Here is a 17052-nt window from a genome sequence, read left to right on the forward strand (position 1 = left end):
TTACTAAGAGTTTACGGGCGTCGCTCAATTTTCGAGTGCATTGCGTTACGATACATTCTAGAAACGCATAATTTATATATGTATTGTAAAAAATAAAAACCTAATTGTAAGCTAAAACAAACAAGAAATCTAATAAATGTAAGCTAAGTATAGATCGCGACCAAGTGATTAAAGTAAAATTATTTTATTAAGAAAGTTCCAGGTTAATGTTGTTATGCACTTGAAATTAAGGTAACAATCTACGTACCTGTGACTGAACCACACAAAAACATCTTTTTACAACGCCTAAGTAACAGTCATTTTCGTATTCGCTTGGCTGTCAACCATATCATACTGCCATTATATATATATTATACAAAAATCGCTCACATCTTAAGCATAACATCTTTTTAACATTTGTTACAATTTATACTGTAAGAGGCCAGAAGCTTCCTGGGGTTTTATACATAAATAGATTATTGAAAATTGAAAGGAAAAGTAACAATTATTTTATTTAGTTAGCTCAAAAAATTATCGTTCTATTTCTATAAAACATAATATATTTATATTATAGTAATGTTTTATCAATTTTATTTTTTCTCGCTAACATTTTATTTTATGTTCACATAACTGTTTTATTCAGACTTTAGAGAAGTTTATATATTTATTTTTTGTGGTAATGCTACACTTAAAGTTGTAGCGTCAACAACTTAGACTTACATTTAACTCATGAAAAGTATTTAAGGCGTGTAGTGTTAGGTTTAACACAACAGCTGCGCTAACATGTGTGCGGGTCCGTAGTTAGCATTCTACGAATTTAGCTTCTGGACAGAAGTATTGAACAAGCCAAAGGGGCTGTACACATTTGTAAGGTAAAAAAAGTGACAAAATGTTGAAAATAATTATAATAATGTTCCTGGGCATTGTTGGCATACAACTAGCGTTAGCAGTTGATTTCTTTGAGTATTACAAAGTAAGTCGAACTTCTTATATGCAGCTATATATATATATATATATATTTATGCCGTTTTACAGCAACGTGGCTATACAGATAAACAAAGTATCATTGGGAATGTCAGCAACGCAGTGTTCAACATGGCTCAAACGGTTTTTCCACGTATGTCACCAAGAAAAGATCAACAAACTATATATATATAATATAAAACATATTATAATAATCGTATAACTATATAAATTGACATAGCACAAACTAATTGTAAATTTATTTAATTTTTATTTCATCTTTTAGTATTTTACACAGAAATGATTTTAAAACTAGGCTATAAAATTCTATAGATCGCATCGGATGGTATACACATGTACACTAACTACGTGAGCCTAATGCTAATTTAGTTTACTTTAGTTAATGCACGACTTAATATGTATTTTAATAGGTCTTTAACTTTTTGTTTAGAGACGAGATGAACCGCATTCTCAATGTGAGCATTTAATCATAGTTCTGCTTGAACAACACTACCAATATTTTGATTTTTTTGTTTTTGGGGTCTCAATATTGTGCTAGTTATAGGACAGTTACTGAGAATATACACTTATAATCAACTGACAAAGTGTTCCCCCAATTCTTCCTGATTTTACTGCTTACTTTGTGGACGATGTCATTGAAATGATGTACGAATCGGTTTACCTCAACGGGTTCCGATTCCTTAAACGCTAGCGATTCCGTTTGGTCTTACGACTGACATTTCCCTCGATGATGATCTAAATAGATATATTTAAAGTATCATAGATTTAATTAAGCTTTTATGCATTTTGGATTTCTTTGTGGTTTTTTCTTAGGCACTGCCAACTCATAAGGACACTTAAATTGCTGTGGGCGTGGACATGGGTTGCAGTTTATTAAATAACATCGTCATATATACTATATATTTATGTACCTGTAGTATCTGGCTGGCCTCGAAACAGCTGCCAGGCAGCAGTATGACTGGAGAGCTGACATTGCCAGCCTCTACGCACAGCATGTTGGGAAATTCATCGTCGCCAAAGTCGCTCATCTCACGCGATCGATCGATCCAGGGATTCCAAATAACTGCATTAACCACAAGATTTTGGAAATTGAGATATTTACTATACTACGAAGTATCTCAAGATTGAGGAATACTATGTTATGCGGAGCAGTCTGTTAACTTGATATAGTGTTTAGTTAATTGTTGTCTTAGAATCAGCTCTAACTATGGTCTATTTAGATTTGAGTTCATAGTAAATAGAAATAAAGAATCAATCAATTTGGTCCTATTTACATTTGCAGAAAATAAATTGAAATAAAGTGAAAAGGAGACTTCACCAGTTGGCACTGAAAGTAACGTGACCGAGTCTTTTAACAGGGCATATCTTGTGAGGTATACTAAACACCTCACCAATTCAGATATATCACATGCAAATAACATTCAGAGCGGCACATTAACAGTTACTGTTGCTCAGCTCACCTGTGTCTGGGAAATTGTATTTGTGCAGCCTCATCTTACGCCCGGATACTACATTAGTTATCACATGCTCCTGTGGCGTATGCTGATAGATGCGATCCGTCCACTCGTTAACGGTAACCACCTCGCGACCCTCCTGAAGGTTAAACAAGGTATAAAACTGTAAGTATCCACCATACTTGGGAAGTCACCTAAAATTTACCTGATACAGAGCGCCCTCACGGGTCTTGTCTATAAAATGGCAGCCCTGCAGTCCAGTTATCTGACAGCGTCGAACATCTGGAACCTTTAGATAAGTGTGCAGCAGCATATTGAATGTAAAACTTAGATCTTTGCTAGGATTGTAGACGCCGATGTGAAAATGTAGCTCCTTTTCGCGCAGTATCAAGCGGTAGGTGATGCGAAATCTGTGCATAATACAAAGATTAATTTCATTTAATTGTCTGCCTTGCCAGACACCTACTGATAGTTCCATATAGAACGTGTAAACTCATTGTCCATCAGCGAAAATATTGCCTCCACGTCGCCATTGTGCAAACGTTCTGGGGCTCGATCCAAATGCCAGCGTGTGATTCTTGCAAAGCCATGCTGTGGACCAAAGGACCAGGGTCCAAATTGGGCTACAATTTGGAAGGATTTTCCCAGAGTTATGTACATTAACAAATATATGTCATATATGTGCGTATGCTTACGAAAAACAAAGGGTATGCCTCCACGAATTGCCTTTTTGCCATCGAAAGATGCCAACTTGCTGAAAGTGGAAGCAATATGTATTTATTTAACATTAATTAAATTTTTTATATTTTTAATTTAGATTATTATTAATATTTAAAATACTTAAAGAATGAGCTTATATTTATTTATTTGCTATACCGCTCATAGGCCGCTCGCAAAGAAAAAATTCGAATCTATGTCCTTTAGACCTTCCACTTCACTCTGCGTTATACTAAGCACAATAAAAGAGTTCACGATTTGTATAGGAAGCCAACATTAACTCACTTGACAAACTTTGGTGTTGTTTGAGCTTAAATGGCCGCAAATTATGTTGATTTGTATGTGGATATGATATGGTTGTAGATATATATATGTGATATATATATTTAAAATTTCTTTCGATTCAATGACGAAATGGTAAATACGCAAAACCAATATGCGTAGAGACCGCGGACTGCTTGCGGCAGGCTGCATACCAAGCCAACTAATTCTAATTGTTAATTCTTAGTGAACAATTTATAGATTTTTATTAAAATTCAGAAACTTTAATTGCCAAAAAAACGTTGAAATTAAAATTAGTTTTTAGTTTAATTTGAAGAGTTGTAGCACAAAAACTGGCGCAGACATTCAGAAATTTCTGAATCTCTTGCTTGAGCTGCGGATGGACGAAAAAAGTGTCTGGCAATTGGCGTTTGGCTGGCAACTTTTTGCTCAATGATTCAGTTGGCCTTTTACGTTTTTTGCTTGCGCTAATTTGCCGACGCATCCATCAACTGGGCCCCTTTGTCTTTGTTTGCTCCAAGAACCTGGCGAGGCAATTGTGTCATTAATATTGTTAGGTTGTTGGCCGTGCAACGTACAGCGGATCAGTCGGTTTTGACAGCGTTTTATGGAATTCAACCAAGTGGCATTTATTATGGCAGCTCTTTAAGCATTAGCTACTGAGCTAGTTTCTTTCTATTTTACTTTACCAAAGCCCCTACTCCCCCTGCCGCTCTCCCTGTCTCTCTTTCTCTCCCTCTCTCTCTCTCTCCCTCTCTCTCATTCTCTGTTTCCCACTTTTTATCTATCTTTCCGTTGCCAGTTGTTGCCACACGTAGAGCTCCTTTTGGCTCACACATTCGAAAAAAGTGTCCCTGGTTTTTTCTGGCACCAAACTGAACTTCAACTCGGCTCGCAGCTGTTTTTCTGTGAGTTCTTCGGCGCTGTTGCTGGGTTTCCAAATGCCAATGAGCAAAACAAAAAACGAAACTGTGATAAAAAATTGAACAAAAAAGGCGACGCAATGTGTAACGAACATTCGGACAAACAAACGAAAATGTTGAGAAAAACGTGAAAGCTAAGCAAAGAAAATGGGATTGGTTAGAAAAACATGGAAATTTTGATGTCCAACTATCTATATACCCTATATACCCTGTGAGCATTTACTTCAATATTCATAGGACTTTATGCAAAATAGAACTTAAATAAACTTCCAAATGATATTACGATTATTAAGCATTTAGACTGATGTAATTAATCTTAGTATTCCCTCTTAAAGTTTTCGAATTAAATAAAGTTGCAGTGAAAAATATCCATGCATTCTTAAAAGCAATTATCATTAATAAATCCCTTATAAGCTGATATGTAAAAGGTATTTAAGAAGAGGCAAGCCGCAGTTAAGACGCCACATTCCGACTTTTTGAGCCACTGTGCAAGTCAATGCATATTGTACATGGCACATCATGTAGTCGTAGTCGGGATTTATCGATCTAGATGCCGCGCCAAAAACTCCATTCATAAAAACCAGCACATTGTTTTCCTTGTTGTTGTTGTTGTTGTGGTTGTTGGTTTTTGTTGTTATCGTTGGCTAGAGCAGTACAGCATACACAGCAAGAGAGCGGCCCTCAAAGCTGCCCATTCTTCACATTTTGTCTTGTGCATGTGCAGCATACGCTCTCTTCGGCAAGCTCTTGCTCGCTCTCGCTAACTGCCGTTCGCTCTTGCTGTGGCGCTCAGGCCTCTCTTTTGTCGTTTTTTGTGCGTCTCTTTTTAGTTCGTTTCATGTTTTTGTTGTCGGGTATCAAGCGGAAACATTTTGCCGCCAAACGGAATGGCTAATGCTGCCCAACTCCCATACGCCTCTGTTCGTACTGCAGGGCATCCTTTGTGGCTAGCTGACGTCCAAGTGTGCGTATGCGTGTGTACATGGGTGTGCTTGTGTTGGTGTTGGTGTTGGTATGCGCTCGTCTGTTGAAAACTTTTGTCCAACACTTTTTTGGTTGCACACCGTTAGTTACCGTAGACTTGCGTAAGTTGCTTCAACTTCAAATGGTTGACTGTGCGCTTTGAGCTTAAAGTGGTCGATGCGGCGTATGCGTAATATTAAAAAAGCTTACCTAACAAACAACTGCTCCTGATTATTAACACGCCAGGACACAACAGTGGCACCTATTAAAAAATATTAAAAATATATTACCATTTTATTACCAGCAAAGGTTTTTTGAAGCAAGTAATTTGAAATATATATTTTAATTTAAAGAATGTTTGTTTTCATTTAAGCTAAACAAAGATTATTTCTAATGTCTTGTGTATCTTATCATAATAATTCTTTCGCCAATATAAATGTCTTTATCTATCTAATTAACTGTATTATTATGCTAAACAGTACGTTAACACTGCATTTGCATTAAAGCGGCCATTTGTATAAATCTATTTGTTTAACTTTAACATTTGCTAACATCGTTTGACCATTGTTAAGCGGCTTGTATTAACTTGTATAACTTTGTATTAACGGAATCCTTTCGGTGCTCAAGAATTAAAAAGAAAAATAATTACTCATATGTAAATTACAAACTGAATTTAAACGCTGCCAACTATGACTCACACATACACACACGCACGCTCGTGTAACCCACTAAACCTGCCAGCTGGACGGAACGAGAGAAAGACCTCCAGCTCCAATAGCCATTCGACTATTGGGTGGGTGCAACACAGATGCGTGTGGGTGTACATGAGTCTGTACCTCTATCTGTGTGTGAGTGTGTATGTATGATGGGGCCTGTTTTTATCCGTAAGCCTGCCTCCGTCTAAGCTACGCTTAAAGCTGCAGTATTTGAGTTGTGGAAAAATAAATATATATATAAAGCAAGCGGAAATCAAAAGTCTAGCCTAAAGTTTAAAGTTTGACTTCACTTTGGAAAAAACCTGGCTGCCAGTTGGATCGCATTTTGTGGTGGCAAATATGTGGCTGGCTGCGGCTCAAAAATCGCGTCGCAAAACGCAACGTGGGCAGAGTGAACGAGACGTCGTAATTGTTGAAAGTGTGCTTCGTACATAGAAATATGTACACAAGTATATATAAATATATATAAATAAACATATATAACGCCTAATCGAAATGTGTTGCGAGTAGGAGACAGATATGACGATCATAGCCAAAGGGAATAAGAATGAGAGCGAGAGAGAGGCAGGGCGGTGAGGAGAGAGAGGGAGGGAGGGAGAGAGAGAGACAGAGAGAGAGGCATAGATAGATCATTGGGACAATTGTGATAAGATAGTAGGATAGCCGTTGAGAGAGCGACGGTGTCTATTTTGGAAAGTTAATACAAGTTATTTACAAGGTTAACTAGGTTAACAATATAGTTGTACACCGGTCGAAAAGAAATGCAGTAATTGCGATAGAGATAGAGCTCACGATTTGTAAACCCTAAGCCGAACCACTTCCAGCTTTAAGCTTATGTATTTATTTATTAACAAAAAGTCTTTAACTAGAACATTAAATTTAAATCCAGTTCAATTGAATCTGAAGCAATCCCCAGCATTTTCTCACTGTGTATTTTAGCTCTGATAACCTCTATTTGTTGCATAAATTGTTGACGCAGCTCAACTCTATAAAATGAAAGTCCATAAAACGGTTAACAAAAACAAAATAAATAAATTATAAAAAATATTGCTAATCATGCGCTAAAAATAACGCCAACGATTTTTTCAATAGCTCCGAAGCACCGAAAAAAACTAAGAAATATTAATTGAGAATTTTTGTTGTATTATGTTTTGGTAAATTATGATTAATTATATGTACACACACAAACATACAGACAGACACAACCAAACTTACCATGCAAGTTGATTGTGCATGTCGTATTATTGCCACGATCCAATACAACAACACTGGTCGCTGCTACAGCAACCGCAGTCGTGGCCATTTTGTTTACGCGTAACGGTTCTTTAGGCCCGACTTCCTTTCTATTGGTTGGTAACAGCAGCGCCCTCTAGAATCGATCACAATTCAAGGATCTTTTTTTAAAAGGACTTTTGTATGTATATGTGTCTGATGTATTTGTGATATTTTAATTAACAAAACTGTTGAACACAAAATGCAACGCTAGTTAGAACTTGAAAATTGTTGCTGTTATTGATATTTAATTATTTATACGTAACATTCAATATAATTGCGAGAAATGTGTTCTGCAAAATAACCCAGAGCCAAAGCTGCTCACACACACACATACTAGCACAACACACGCAAAAGGCGGCCTCCCAAACGCTTACACTCACACACACACATGCAAAGCGCAGTTTGAGTTTTTGTCAATGAATAAATACGTAAGGAAAAAACTCGTGCAAAAAACGTTATGACTGAAAGTGTCGTAGTCCGCCCATATGTTGTTTCGCTCACAAACTCCCGATTGAAACTAAAAGCTTGAAACACACTCAGCTGATGAGGCTTGGCGCAAATTTGACAAATTAAAAATAAAAAGCTTGAATCTAACAGCTGATTATAAAGGGCTTGTGGTTTAATATCGATAGCTAAAGACTAAAACACTATCGACTAGTCATTGCATCGTTGTTTTACATCACTAGCAGAATACTGCTTCTTCTTTAATTCGTGAAATTTTTTTTGGATAACAAGATAAAAAGACGATTTTTACGACAATCATATAAAGTCCATTAAAATGCCGAAATTTTATAAAATTGAGATCAATCGTACCGAATGGGATATTCCTGAAACGTACCAAAATCTCCAGGCTGTTGGACAGGGTGCCTACGGCCAAGTGTGCAAGGCCCTGGTGCGAGGTACCTCGACAAAGGTGGCTATTAAGAAATTAGCCCGTCCTTTTCAATCGGCAGTGCATGCGAAGCGCACATACCGTGAGTTATGTCTCCTAAAGCACATGGATCACGAAAATGTTATTGGACTGCTGGATGTATTTCATCCCGGCCAGCCAGCCGATTCGTTGGATCAATTTCAGCAGGTCTACATGGTAACACATCTTATGGACGCTGATCTAAATAACATTATACGCACGCAGAAGCTATCAGACGAGCATGTGCAATTTCTTGTCTATCAGATATTGCGTGGATTAAAGTATATTCACAGCGCTGGGGTCATTCACCGTGATTTGAAACCCTCCAATTTGGCTGTAAATGAGGATTGCGAGCTGCGTATCTTAGATTTCGGACTGGCTCGACCCGCTGAGAGTGAAATGACGGGATATGTGGCAACGCGTTGGTATCGGGCGCCAGAAATTATGCTTAACTGGATGCACTACAATCAGACAGTTGACATTTGGTCTGTGGGCTGCATAATGGCTGAGCTGTTAACGGGACGTACTCTGTTTCCAGGCACCGATCACATACACCAGCTGAATCTAATCATGGAGGTGCTCGGCACACCTAATGATGAGTTTATGAACAAGATCTCGTCGGAAAGCGCACGCACCTATATACGATCATTGCCCGTGATGCCGCGTCGCAATTTCCGTGACGTTTTTCGAGGTGCCAATCCACTGGCCATTGAATTGCTGGAAAAGATGTTGGAACTGGATGCGGAAAAGCGTATTACAGCTGAACAGGCACTTGAACATCCATATATGGAGAAATGGCATGATCCCAGTGATGAGGCCACATCAACGCTCTACGATCAAAGTTTTGAGGAAGATGAAAATACGGTAGAGAAATGGAAGGAGATGGTGTTTACCGAAGTACGACGTTTTAAGCCACCGCAGGCATTTGCCGACCTCTTGTCGCAGGCTCAATAGCAAACAAACGATATGCTATAAATTTAGTTTTTTAGTTAATCACAAGTCGTCCCCAAATTGTATTCATAAAATTTGATCGTAATTGTTTCCAAAACTACTGTCGTCACAGCCTTAATATCCAGTTCAACTTTTTTGGTGTTGGTGCTTAACAATATATATGTAAATGTATGTATATATACTATATGTGTGTACAGTGAAAGCCCCTTTGAGCAACCTTGAATAACTACAAGACCTCTTTCACTGTGTATATATATATGCCTGTATTTTGTAAATGTAAATGTATGTATATTTATGTACAAGTCTGCAAAGTGTAGTCTATAGACGATATAGCCATAAAGGAGCTACAGCAGCTCTGTATAAATAAAGAGAATGCTATTGTATTTGCAACAGTTCAGTCAACAAAACCAAATGTAAAAGGACTTTTTAAACAAAAAAATTGTTATCGACTTTTCACATTATAGATCCTTTACAAAAGCTTTGCCAACTATTATAATAGTAGATCCTCTAGATAACGCTCGAATTCATGTTCTCTTGATGGTTTTTCCTTGCTTAGATCGAGCTGCTTACTCCAAATCTGCTCGTCCACAGCTGCACTTACATTGCTTGTGGCTTGTTGCTCTTCCTTTATCTGTTCGTCATCCTTCGGCAGCTCTTTAAAGTCATTCAGCTGATCTAGTTTGCGTCTCTTTTGCTTGCGGTTGGTTTTTAGTTCCTCTTTCGCTCTGCGACGCTGGCGTTTATGTTCTTTTTTCTTAGTTCGATAGTTAAGCTGTTCCGTATGCACAGGACAAAGACGCAACTGCAAAATTTAATCATTATAAATTAACCTCATGAAATACCTTTTTGCTTTAAATTAAGCCATTTTAAAGCAAATTCTCCTACCTTGACAAGTGCATTTTGAGGAGCACCTTGTTCGATATACTTAAAATTCACCTCCCAACTGCGCAGACCTTCGCGTTGGTCACAGTGTCGACTGCCACATTGGAATTGACCTAAGCCAGTGACGACTTCTTCTTCAGTGCGCCAGCGCAAAGCGATTTTATTCTCTTTGTAGCGCGTTAGATCAGCTATGCAATACTCTTTGAATAGCTTTCGATAGTAACGTAAGGCCAAACGTTGCTCCCAGCTCAGTCCGCCAATGTCGGCTTCATTCTCCTCGTCCCAAAGGAAGCGATGATTTTCACGTATAACATCAATGTCCCGCTTATGTTTGTGTGATTTACCTTCAATAGTAGTGGGCAGAACGTAATGATTAAGTATATAATTGTGACGTTCTTTGTCCGTGTATCTATCCAAATTGATAGGAAATATTGTGTTGCCACTCATTTTCCCAAAAAAAATAAACTAATCAATGTTGCCCGCTGGTGAAAAATACGCTACTGCTGATTCCAACTATCGAAAATAAAACATCGAAAATAGTCATACATATAAATGTATATATCGATACTTTTTTAATGACAACCCTCCTGACGCTAAGCGTACAATTTGAATCAGAAATAGAAAGCTGCTAACATGTTTACAAATTCTAACGGTAAAACTATAACATTAATAACGATCTCATGTAGCCATTCTTTATGTTTTTGTATTTGAATTTGCAGTGATCAAATAAGTTAGCCATAACTGAAGTCGAAAATTTTGAAATTGCAAAGAAAAAGTACGCACTGGTAAATTACATAATTTTAATTATAGATGAAAAATAATAGCGGGTTTACTCAATTTAACGAAAATATTTAATTTAATTTAAAATATCTAATAATAATTTTTAATTTTAATTATTAAAGAAAAACTAACAGAATACAAAAATAAAAATATGTAAAAAAAAACTATTATTTTTGCATTTCTTTCAATTTGGTTGTGAAATTTCGCTGAACACACATATAGAAATGAATAATTTTTATGTGGTATTCAATATTAAACTAAAACCAAAGTGTATAAAGTAAACTTAAAGCTAATAAAGTTTTGGAGACTCTAGCTCTTAAGCCGTTCGAGACATAATTCAATAACTGAATTTCTATAATATTTTTAATCAAAAACGATAAAACGGAAAAAGTTATAGATTATTTGAAATAAACTTTACATATGCATTGTATAAACGAACAAATAAAAAACCGAGCTATATTTTGTCAATATGTTCTTACTTACGGACAGGCGGACACGGCTTAATCGACCGAGCTTGTCGTTCTGGGCCAGCCACGCCTCCTTCTGCATGCTACATACATTTAAACAATACCATAATACCCTGATTTCACATTTTCAATTGGCTCGGGATATAAGAATCTATAAAATGATTAGAATATCACCTATTCGTAGGGTTCAGAGTATCTCCTAGTCGTTGTTATATATGTTTTAATGATGTTAACTCAATGTTCAAAAAATTTTGGGTAATTTGACTAAATGGGTTTTATTTAAAAATATAAAGTTGTAGTGTGTAAAGTTTTCTTGACAAACTGTATATAATCTGCATAAACAGGGATGTTCAGGCATGAACATACTGTAGTATATTAATAACGTAATCATAATACCCGAAGCAATGTAGAGTATTCTACATATAAATGCGTCATATGCCTAACATATGATAGTGTATACTAAATACGCATATAGTGACACTCGTCCCTACTCATAAACATAGAGCGAGCGCTAAGATAAACAATGGGAATATGATCAGCCATTAAAGTGTGGTCTGACCAGCAGCGTGGGAGATGCCGCGTACGCACTTTGTCTAAGGTCTATGCCACTTGCCTAATGTTTATGCCATATGCATATAAGTATATACAAGCTATATATATGAAGCTACACAACGGGAGAGCATAGTATGTCTCCCGCTTGGAGCTCCACTCATTACATAATGTACTTAGGCTAAGAGATGAAATACGCATGAGCTAGGGTATAAGAACTCTTGCTCAGACGAATAAAGATTATTACACAACTGAACACCACCACAGTTATATGTATTCACAAGGGATGTATATGCATATGTATGTACATACATATTTATGAATGCATACTTTTAAAGCGTGCATACTAGAAGTTTCTTCACTGATCTACAAATACTCGTAGAGAGAACTGTTTGAGAATTATAGTACCGTCATTTATAAGCTTGACAATCTCTGTTATCAAGTATATGTATATTTATGACTGTTGTATAGATTAATAAATGGAACTTATGATAAGATGAAAAAATAAATAAACAGAAGTAACAATTTGTAGGAATGCATGAGTACAACGAAAGAAACGTTTTGTGAATGATGAAGAAATGAATCACCAAAAAAGTACGTCTCTAGCTATATGCTGTTTATAATAATTACTTACGACCCTCTTATAGATGATGATGAATATATACGTGAGGGCTTCTTCACGCTACAGCATGTGATTGATCTCCAGTATATGCGCTACCAGGAAATTGATCCAAGATATGATCTGCTGGTCAATGTTATACCTAATCTGGAGCTAGGCGCATCTGACAGCTATCGTTTGGTCAATTTCGGCACGTTATTCAGCATATTATTCAAAATGCTACTGTTATTAACATTTCTGGTTCCCTTTGTCGAAGAGAAGCAAAGTGGCATTAAGGAGTTTCTAAATCTAGTTACGCCCATGAGCTTTTTGGACGGCCTTAGCTTTTTCATTATACGTATTCTATTGTATGGATGCTACCTGGTTATCAATTTGATTATCGCATCAAAATATGGCGCCCTGGGCTCGATTAATTTTATATGTATATTTACCCTATATTTATTATATATTATTGCATCTATGTCGTATTCCTATTTAATATCCGTCTGTTTTTTTTCGGGTAAGCTGGCAAATTTCTCTTTTATACACATGTACAGATATTTTTGCTGTTTTTTTAACAGTTTTTTATGCGAAAATCGGCGGATTCATCTTACTTATAATACCCTACGTGTTTAGTATTGTACGAAGCTGGATATCAAATTTGGCATTTGTGTTACTTTCGACAAACGCTTTTCTGGAAGGACTCGATGTATTCCAAACCTTCTGCAATAAGCGTAAGTCCAAAAGATTTTATTATTAATATTTAAAAAACAAGTTGCTTTAAATTAAATTTATTAATCAGATATTCTTAATCTTTAAATTGTTAATTGCAATGTACAATTGTATTTGATTGACCTATTAAATATGTTACAGATCGCGATTTTAAATTCTCCGATTTGAATCGAGTTATTAAAGATGACTTCAGCAGCATCTTTACGATTTATTTAACACTCATATGTCAGACCATTTTTTACGTATTGCTCTACAACTATTTGGTGCGCGTATTTCCCGGACCAGGCGGTCTGAAGCGTCCCTTTCTCTTCTTCCTAAATGTAAGTTGGTTATATTATTTCTAATTGTGTTTACCAATTTTTCTGTTTCTGTTGTCAGCCCGACACATATAAGAAGCGTCAGCGAAATGAATATACGACACAACCGCGTGGCGCACATGCCATCATCATCAGTGATCTCTGCAAAAAATTCAAGACAAGTAAACGCGAAAATAACATTGCAGACTATTTAAATATGACGATCAACAACAAGGAGATCACTGTTCTACTCGGACATAACGGTGCCGGAAAGACTACTATGATGAATATGATTTTGGGTATGTTTGAAATAATTCCAAGTCGAACTCTGAGGAGTTGTGGAATATAGGAATGTTTTCAAAAACAAATTGCTTGAGCTGAGATTTATATAAAATGCATGTTTTGAAATGATTTTCTATGATTAATTGAAATGACTTTTGTAAAACTTATCACATGTTGTTAGGTAGGCTTACCTACTAATTATATATTTTTATCACATATCAATCGATATCTGTAGAAATTTTCAATTATATCTATTTCCACTATATCCATCAACCTCTGTCTATTAGATATAATATAAATTATATTAAAAGGAAAACCATCCTGAGTGTAGTTGAGGTCTTCAATTGACAATTGTCTTATCGATGGCATTAGATGTCAGATGAGATGCCAATTCAACAAATGAAATAGTAATAGGTTATTACTAACTTTTGATTACATCACTTGCCTTCAACTTATTTTTGTAGGTATCGTTCCAAAGGATGCGGGTAAAATTGTTGTTTGCAGCGAAGGTGATGTTGCGTCGTATCGCCATCTGATCGGCTTCTGTCCACAGCATAGCGTTTTTATGAGCTACATGACCTGCCAGCAACATTTGGAATTCTTTGCCGAACTGCGGGGAGCGACACGATTCGATGCACGCAAATGGGCCGAATCGAAGCTGCAAAAGTTGAATCTCACAGATAAAGCACATAAATATGGTGTCATGTTATCAGGCGGCATGAAGCGACTAATGTGCTGTACTATATATATATTTAAACTTTAATAGTTCTTAATATTTAACTTTGTAGCCAAAATGTTATTAATTTCTCTTTTTTTGTAATTATTTATTGTGTAGAGGTTTACTGATAATAACAGAACAAAATTTAATTTTTCAGCATACTTACACTTTTTACCTTTTTGCTTTTACTACTATATTCAGACCCTATTAAATTGTAACACAGTAAAGTTCTGGTTCTTAATATAAGTTATAAGCATATATTGCTGATATTTCTACTATACCTACCACTATTACATTTTACCACTTACAGTAATTTTTTTTATATATATTATATATATCGAAGGCGGCGAGCTCGGAACTTGAGTGCAGCCCTGCGGGTTCCAACTATCGATGATAACTGGCCCCGTACGATTACATATCGAAAATTGTCAGGGTTGCTATTGAGGTCTTATCAAATTTTACGCCTAGAATCATAAATAAAATGATAATGTAAAGTTTATAATCAGGAATATATTTTTTAAACCATGGCACGTAGGCGTTCATTGTTTATTGTGTTTTTGCGGAAAAATTTGCTCTATTTGTGGTATTGCCGGACATTTTTAATCGGTACCTTTATTTTATGGACGGCAGTACAATGGAAGTATTTGCATTGGTCAAATAGATCCATCATATCTCAAGTCGACGAATATGAAAATAAGGACCATGTAAGTATACGTTTTACGTTCGAATGTTCACTTCCAATAATACTTGCATTCACTTCGAATAATACTAATAATGGGTAGAACTGTTTGAGAATTATACTTCCGTCATATTTATATGTATCTATATAAATAATGAAAAAATTTCTTGTGCTATTAATTAATCAATTAAATTGCACCTTATCAATACAAAGGTGGTCGTTATCATTGGATTGCTTATATCATATTAAAATATTTGTTTGAATAAAGGTTTTATTTATTTTTGTATTCTAGGAGGCCCTTCTAGGCTATTTTCCTGGGAATGAATACGATTGGATATATTATACACCCAATACTGATAATACGAGACGCTTAATGGATCTTGTGCGAAATGAACTAGGAATTCAATTTGAACGTACGATCTTTAAACATTTGTATACTTGAAAAAATAAAAATAAACAGAAGTAACAATTTGTAGGCATGCATGAGTACAACGATAGTGCGGAAATGCAGTTTGATATGGAACAGCAGTGCAGAGGAAGCTGCTTTGCCATCAATTATCAGTCATTACCAGACCTAGGATCTGGCTCGGGCATAAAATATAGTCTGTCATCGAATCGATTACGCAGTTCCCCAAAGAAACGTTTTGTGAATGATGAAGAAATGAATCACCAAAAAAGTACGTCTCTAGCTATATGCTGTTTATAATAATTACTTACGACCCTCTTATAGATGATGATGAATATATACGTGAGGGCTTCTTCACGCTACAGCATGTGATTGATCTCCAGTATATGCGCTACCAGGAAATTGATCCAAGATATGATCTGCTGGTCAATGTTATACCTAATCTGGAGCTAGGCGCATCTGACAGCTATCGTTTGGTCAATTTCGGCACGTTATTCAGCATATTATTCAAAATGCTACTGTTATTAACATTTCTGGTTCCCTTTGTCGAAGAGAAGCAAAGTGGCATTAAGGAGTTTCTAAATCTAGTTACGCCCATGAGCTTTTTGGACGGCCTTAGCTTTTTCATTATACGTATTCTATTGTATGGATGCTACCTGGTTATCAATTTGATTATCGCATCAAAATATGGCGCCCTGGGCTCGATTAATTTTATATGTATATTTACCCTATATTTATTATATATTATTGCATCTATGTCGTATTCCTATTTAATATCCGTCTGTTTTTTTTCGGGTAAGCTGGCAAATTTCTCTTTTATACACATGTACAGATATTTTTGCTGTTTTTTTAACAGTTTTTTATGCGAAAATCGGCGGATTCATCTTACTTATAATACCCTACGTGTTTAGTATTGTACGAAGCTGGATATCAAATTTGGCATTTGTGTTACTTTCGACAAACGCTTTTCTGGAAGGACTCGATGTATTCCAAACCTTCTGCAATAAGCGTAAGTCCAAAAGATTTTATTATTAATATTTAAAAAACAAGTTGCTTTAAATTAAATTTATTAATCAGATATTCTTAATCTTTAAATTGTTAATTGCAATGTACAATTGTATTTGATTGACCTATTAAATATGTTACAGATCGCGATTTTAAATTCTCCGATTTGAATCGAGTTATTAAAGATGACTTCAGCAGCATCTTTACGATTTATTTAACACTCATATGTCAGACCATTTTTTACGTATTGCTCTACAACTATTTGGTGCGCGTATTTCCCGGACCAGGCGGTCTGAAGCGTCCCTTTCTCTTCTTCCTAAATGTAAGTTGGTTATATTATTTCTAATTGTGTTTACCAATTTTTCTGTTTCTGTTGTCAGCCCGACACATATAAGAAGCGTCAGCGAAATGAATATACGACACAACCGCGTGGCGCACATGCCATCATCATCAGTGATCTCTGCAAAAAATTCAAGACAAGTAAACGCGAAAATAACATTGCAG

At 36.0% G+C, this 17052-nt stretch overlaps 4 protein-coding genes across 5 annotated transcripts; 2 read left to right on the forward strand and 2 right to left on the reverse strand.

Moving 5' to 3' along the window:
• Positions 1-1244: 1244 nt before the first annotated feature.
• LOC111594742 (glucose-6-phosphate 1-epimerase) lies at positions 1245-7798 on the reverse strand. Of its 2 annotated transcripts, none has more exons than XM_023308183.2 (8): positions 7234-7798; positions 5513-5564; positions 3113-3171; positions 2884-3040; positions 2623-2827; positions 2424-2556; positions 1875-2026; positions 1245-1698 (listed from the first exon to the last, which is right to left on the reverse strand). In XM_023308183.2, exons 1-8 carry the CDS (start codon positions 7319-7321, stop codon positions 1651-1653), a joined length of 894 nt encoding a protein of 297 aa, XP_023163951.1. In that variant the 5' UTR covers positions 7322-7798; the 3' UTR covers positions 1245-1650. The 2 variants fall into 2 exon arrangements, with proteins under 2 accessions (XP_023163951.1, XP_023163950.1); XM_023308182.2 differs by having other exon boundaries at positions 1245-1807; positions 7234-7797.
• Positions 7799-7966: 168 nt separating this feature from the next.
• On the forward strand, positions 7967-9483 carry LOC111594644 (mitogen-activated protein kinase p38b). The gene has a single exon (XM_023308038.2). The coding sequence runs from the start codon at positions 8072-8074 to the stop codon at positions 9155-9157; it is 1086 nt and encodes a 361-aa protein (XP_023163806.1). The 5' UTR covers positions 7967-8071; the 3' UTR covers positions 9158-9483.
• A 91-nt stretch (positions 9484-9574) lies between these two features.
• On the reverse strand, positions 9575-10569 carry LOC111594645 (protein FRA10AC1). The gene is made up of 2 exons (XM_023308039.2): positions 10040-10569; positions 9575-9956 (listed from the first exon to the last, which is right to left on the reverse strand). The coding sequence occupies exons 1-2, from the start codon at positions 10481-10483 to the stop codon at positions 9645-9647; spliced, it is 756 nt and encodes a 251-aa protein (XP_023163807.1). The 5' UTR covers positions 10484-10569; the 3' UTR covers positions 9575-9644.
• A 1787-nt stretch (positions 10570-12356) lies between these two features.
• LOC111601612 (ATP-binding cassette sub-family A member 5-like) lies at positions 12357-14676 on the forward strand. The gene is made up of 7 exons (XM_030223234.1): positions 12357-12426; positions 12480-12950; positions 13012-13164; positions 13304-13482; positions 13541-13757; positions 14205-14477; positions 14660-14676. Exons 1-7 carry the CDS (start codon positions 12411-12413, stop codon positions 14674-14676), a joined length of 1326 nt encoding a protein of 441 aa, XP_030079094.1. The 5' UTR covers positions 12357-12410.
• The last annotated feature ends 2376 nt before the right edge of the window (positions 14677-17052 follow it).

Source organism: Drosophila hydei, unplaced genomic scaffold (assembly GCF_003285905.1).
Source record: "Drosophila hydei strain 15085-1641.00,03,60 unplaced genomic scaffold, DhydRS2 tig00000149-arrow-pilon, whole genome shotgun sequence".
In the NCBI taxonomy this organism is placed as follows: domain Eukaryota; kingdom Metazoa; phylum Arthropoda; class Insecta; order Diptera; family Drosophilidae; genus Drosophila; species Drosophila hydei.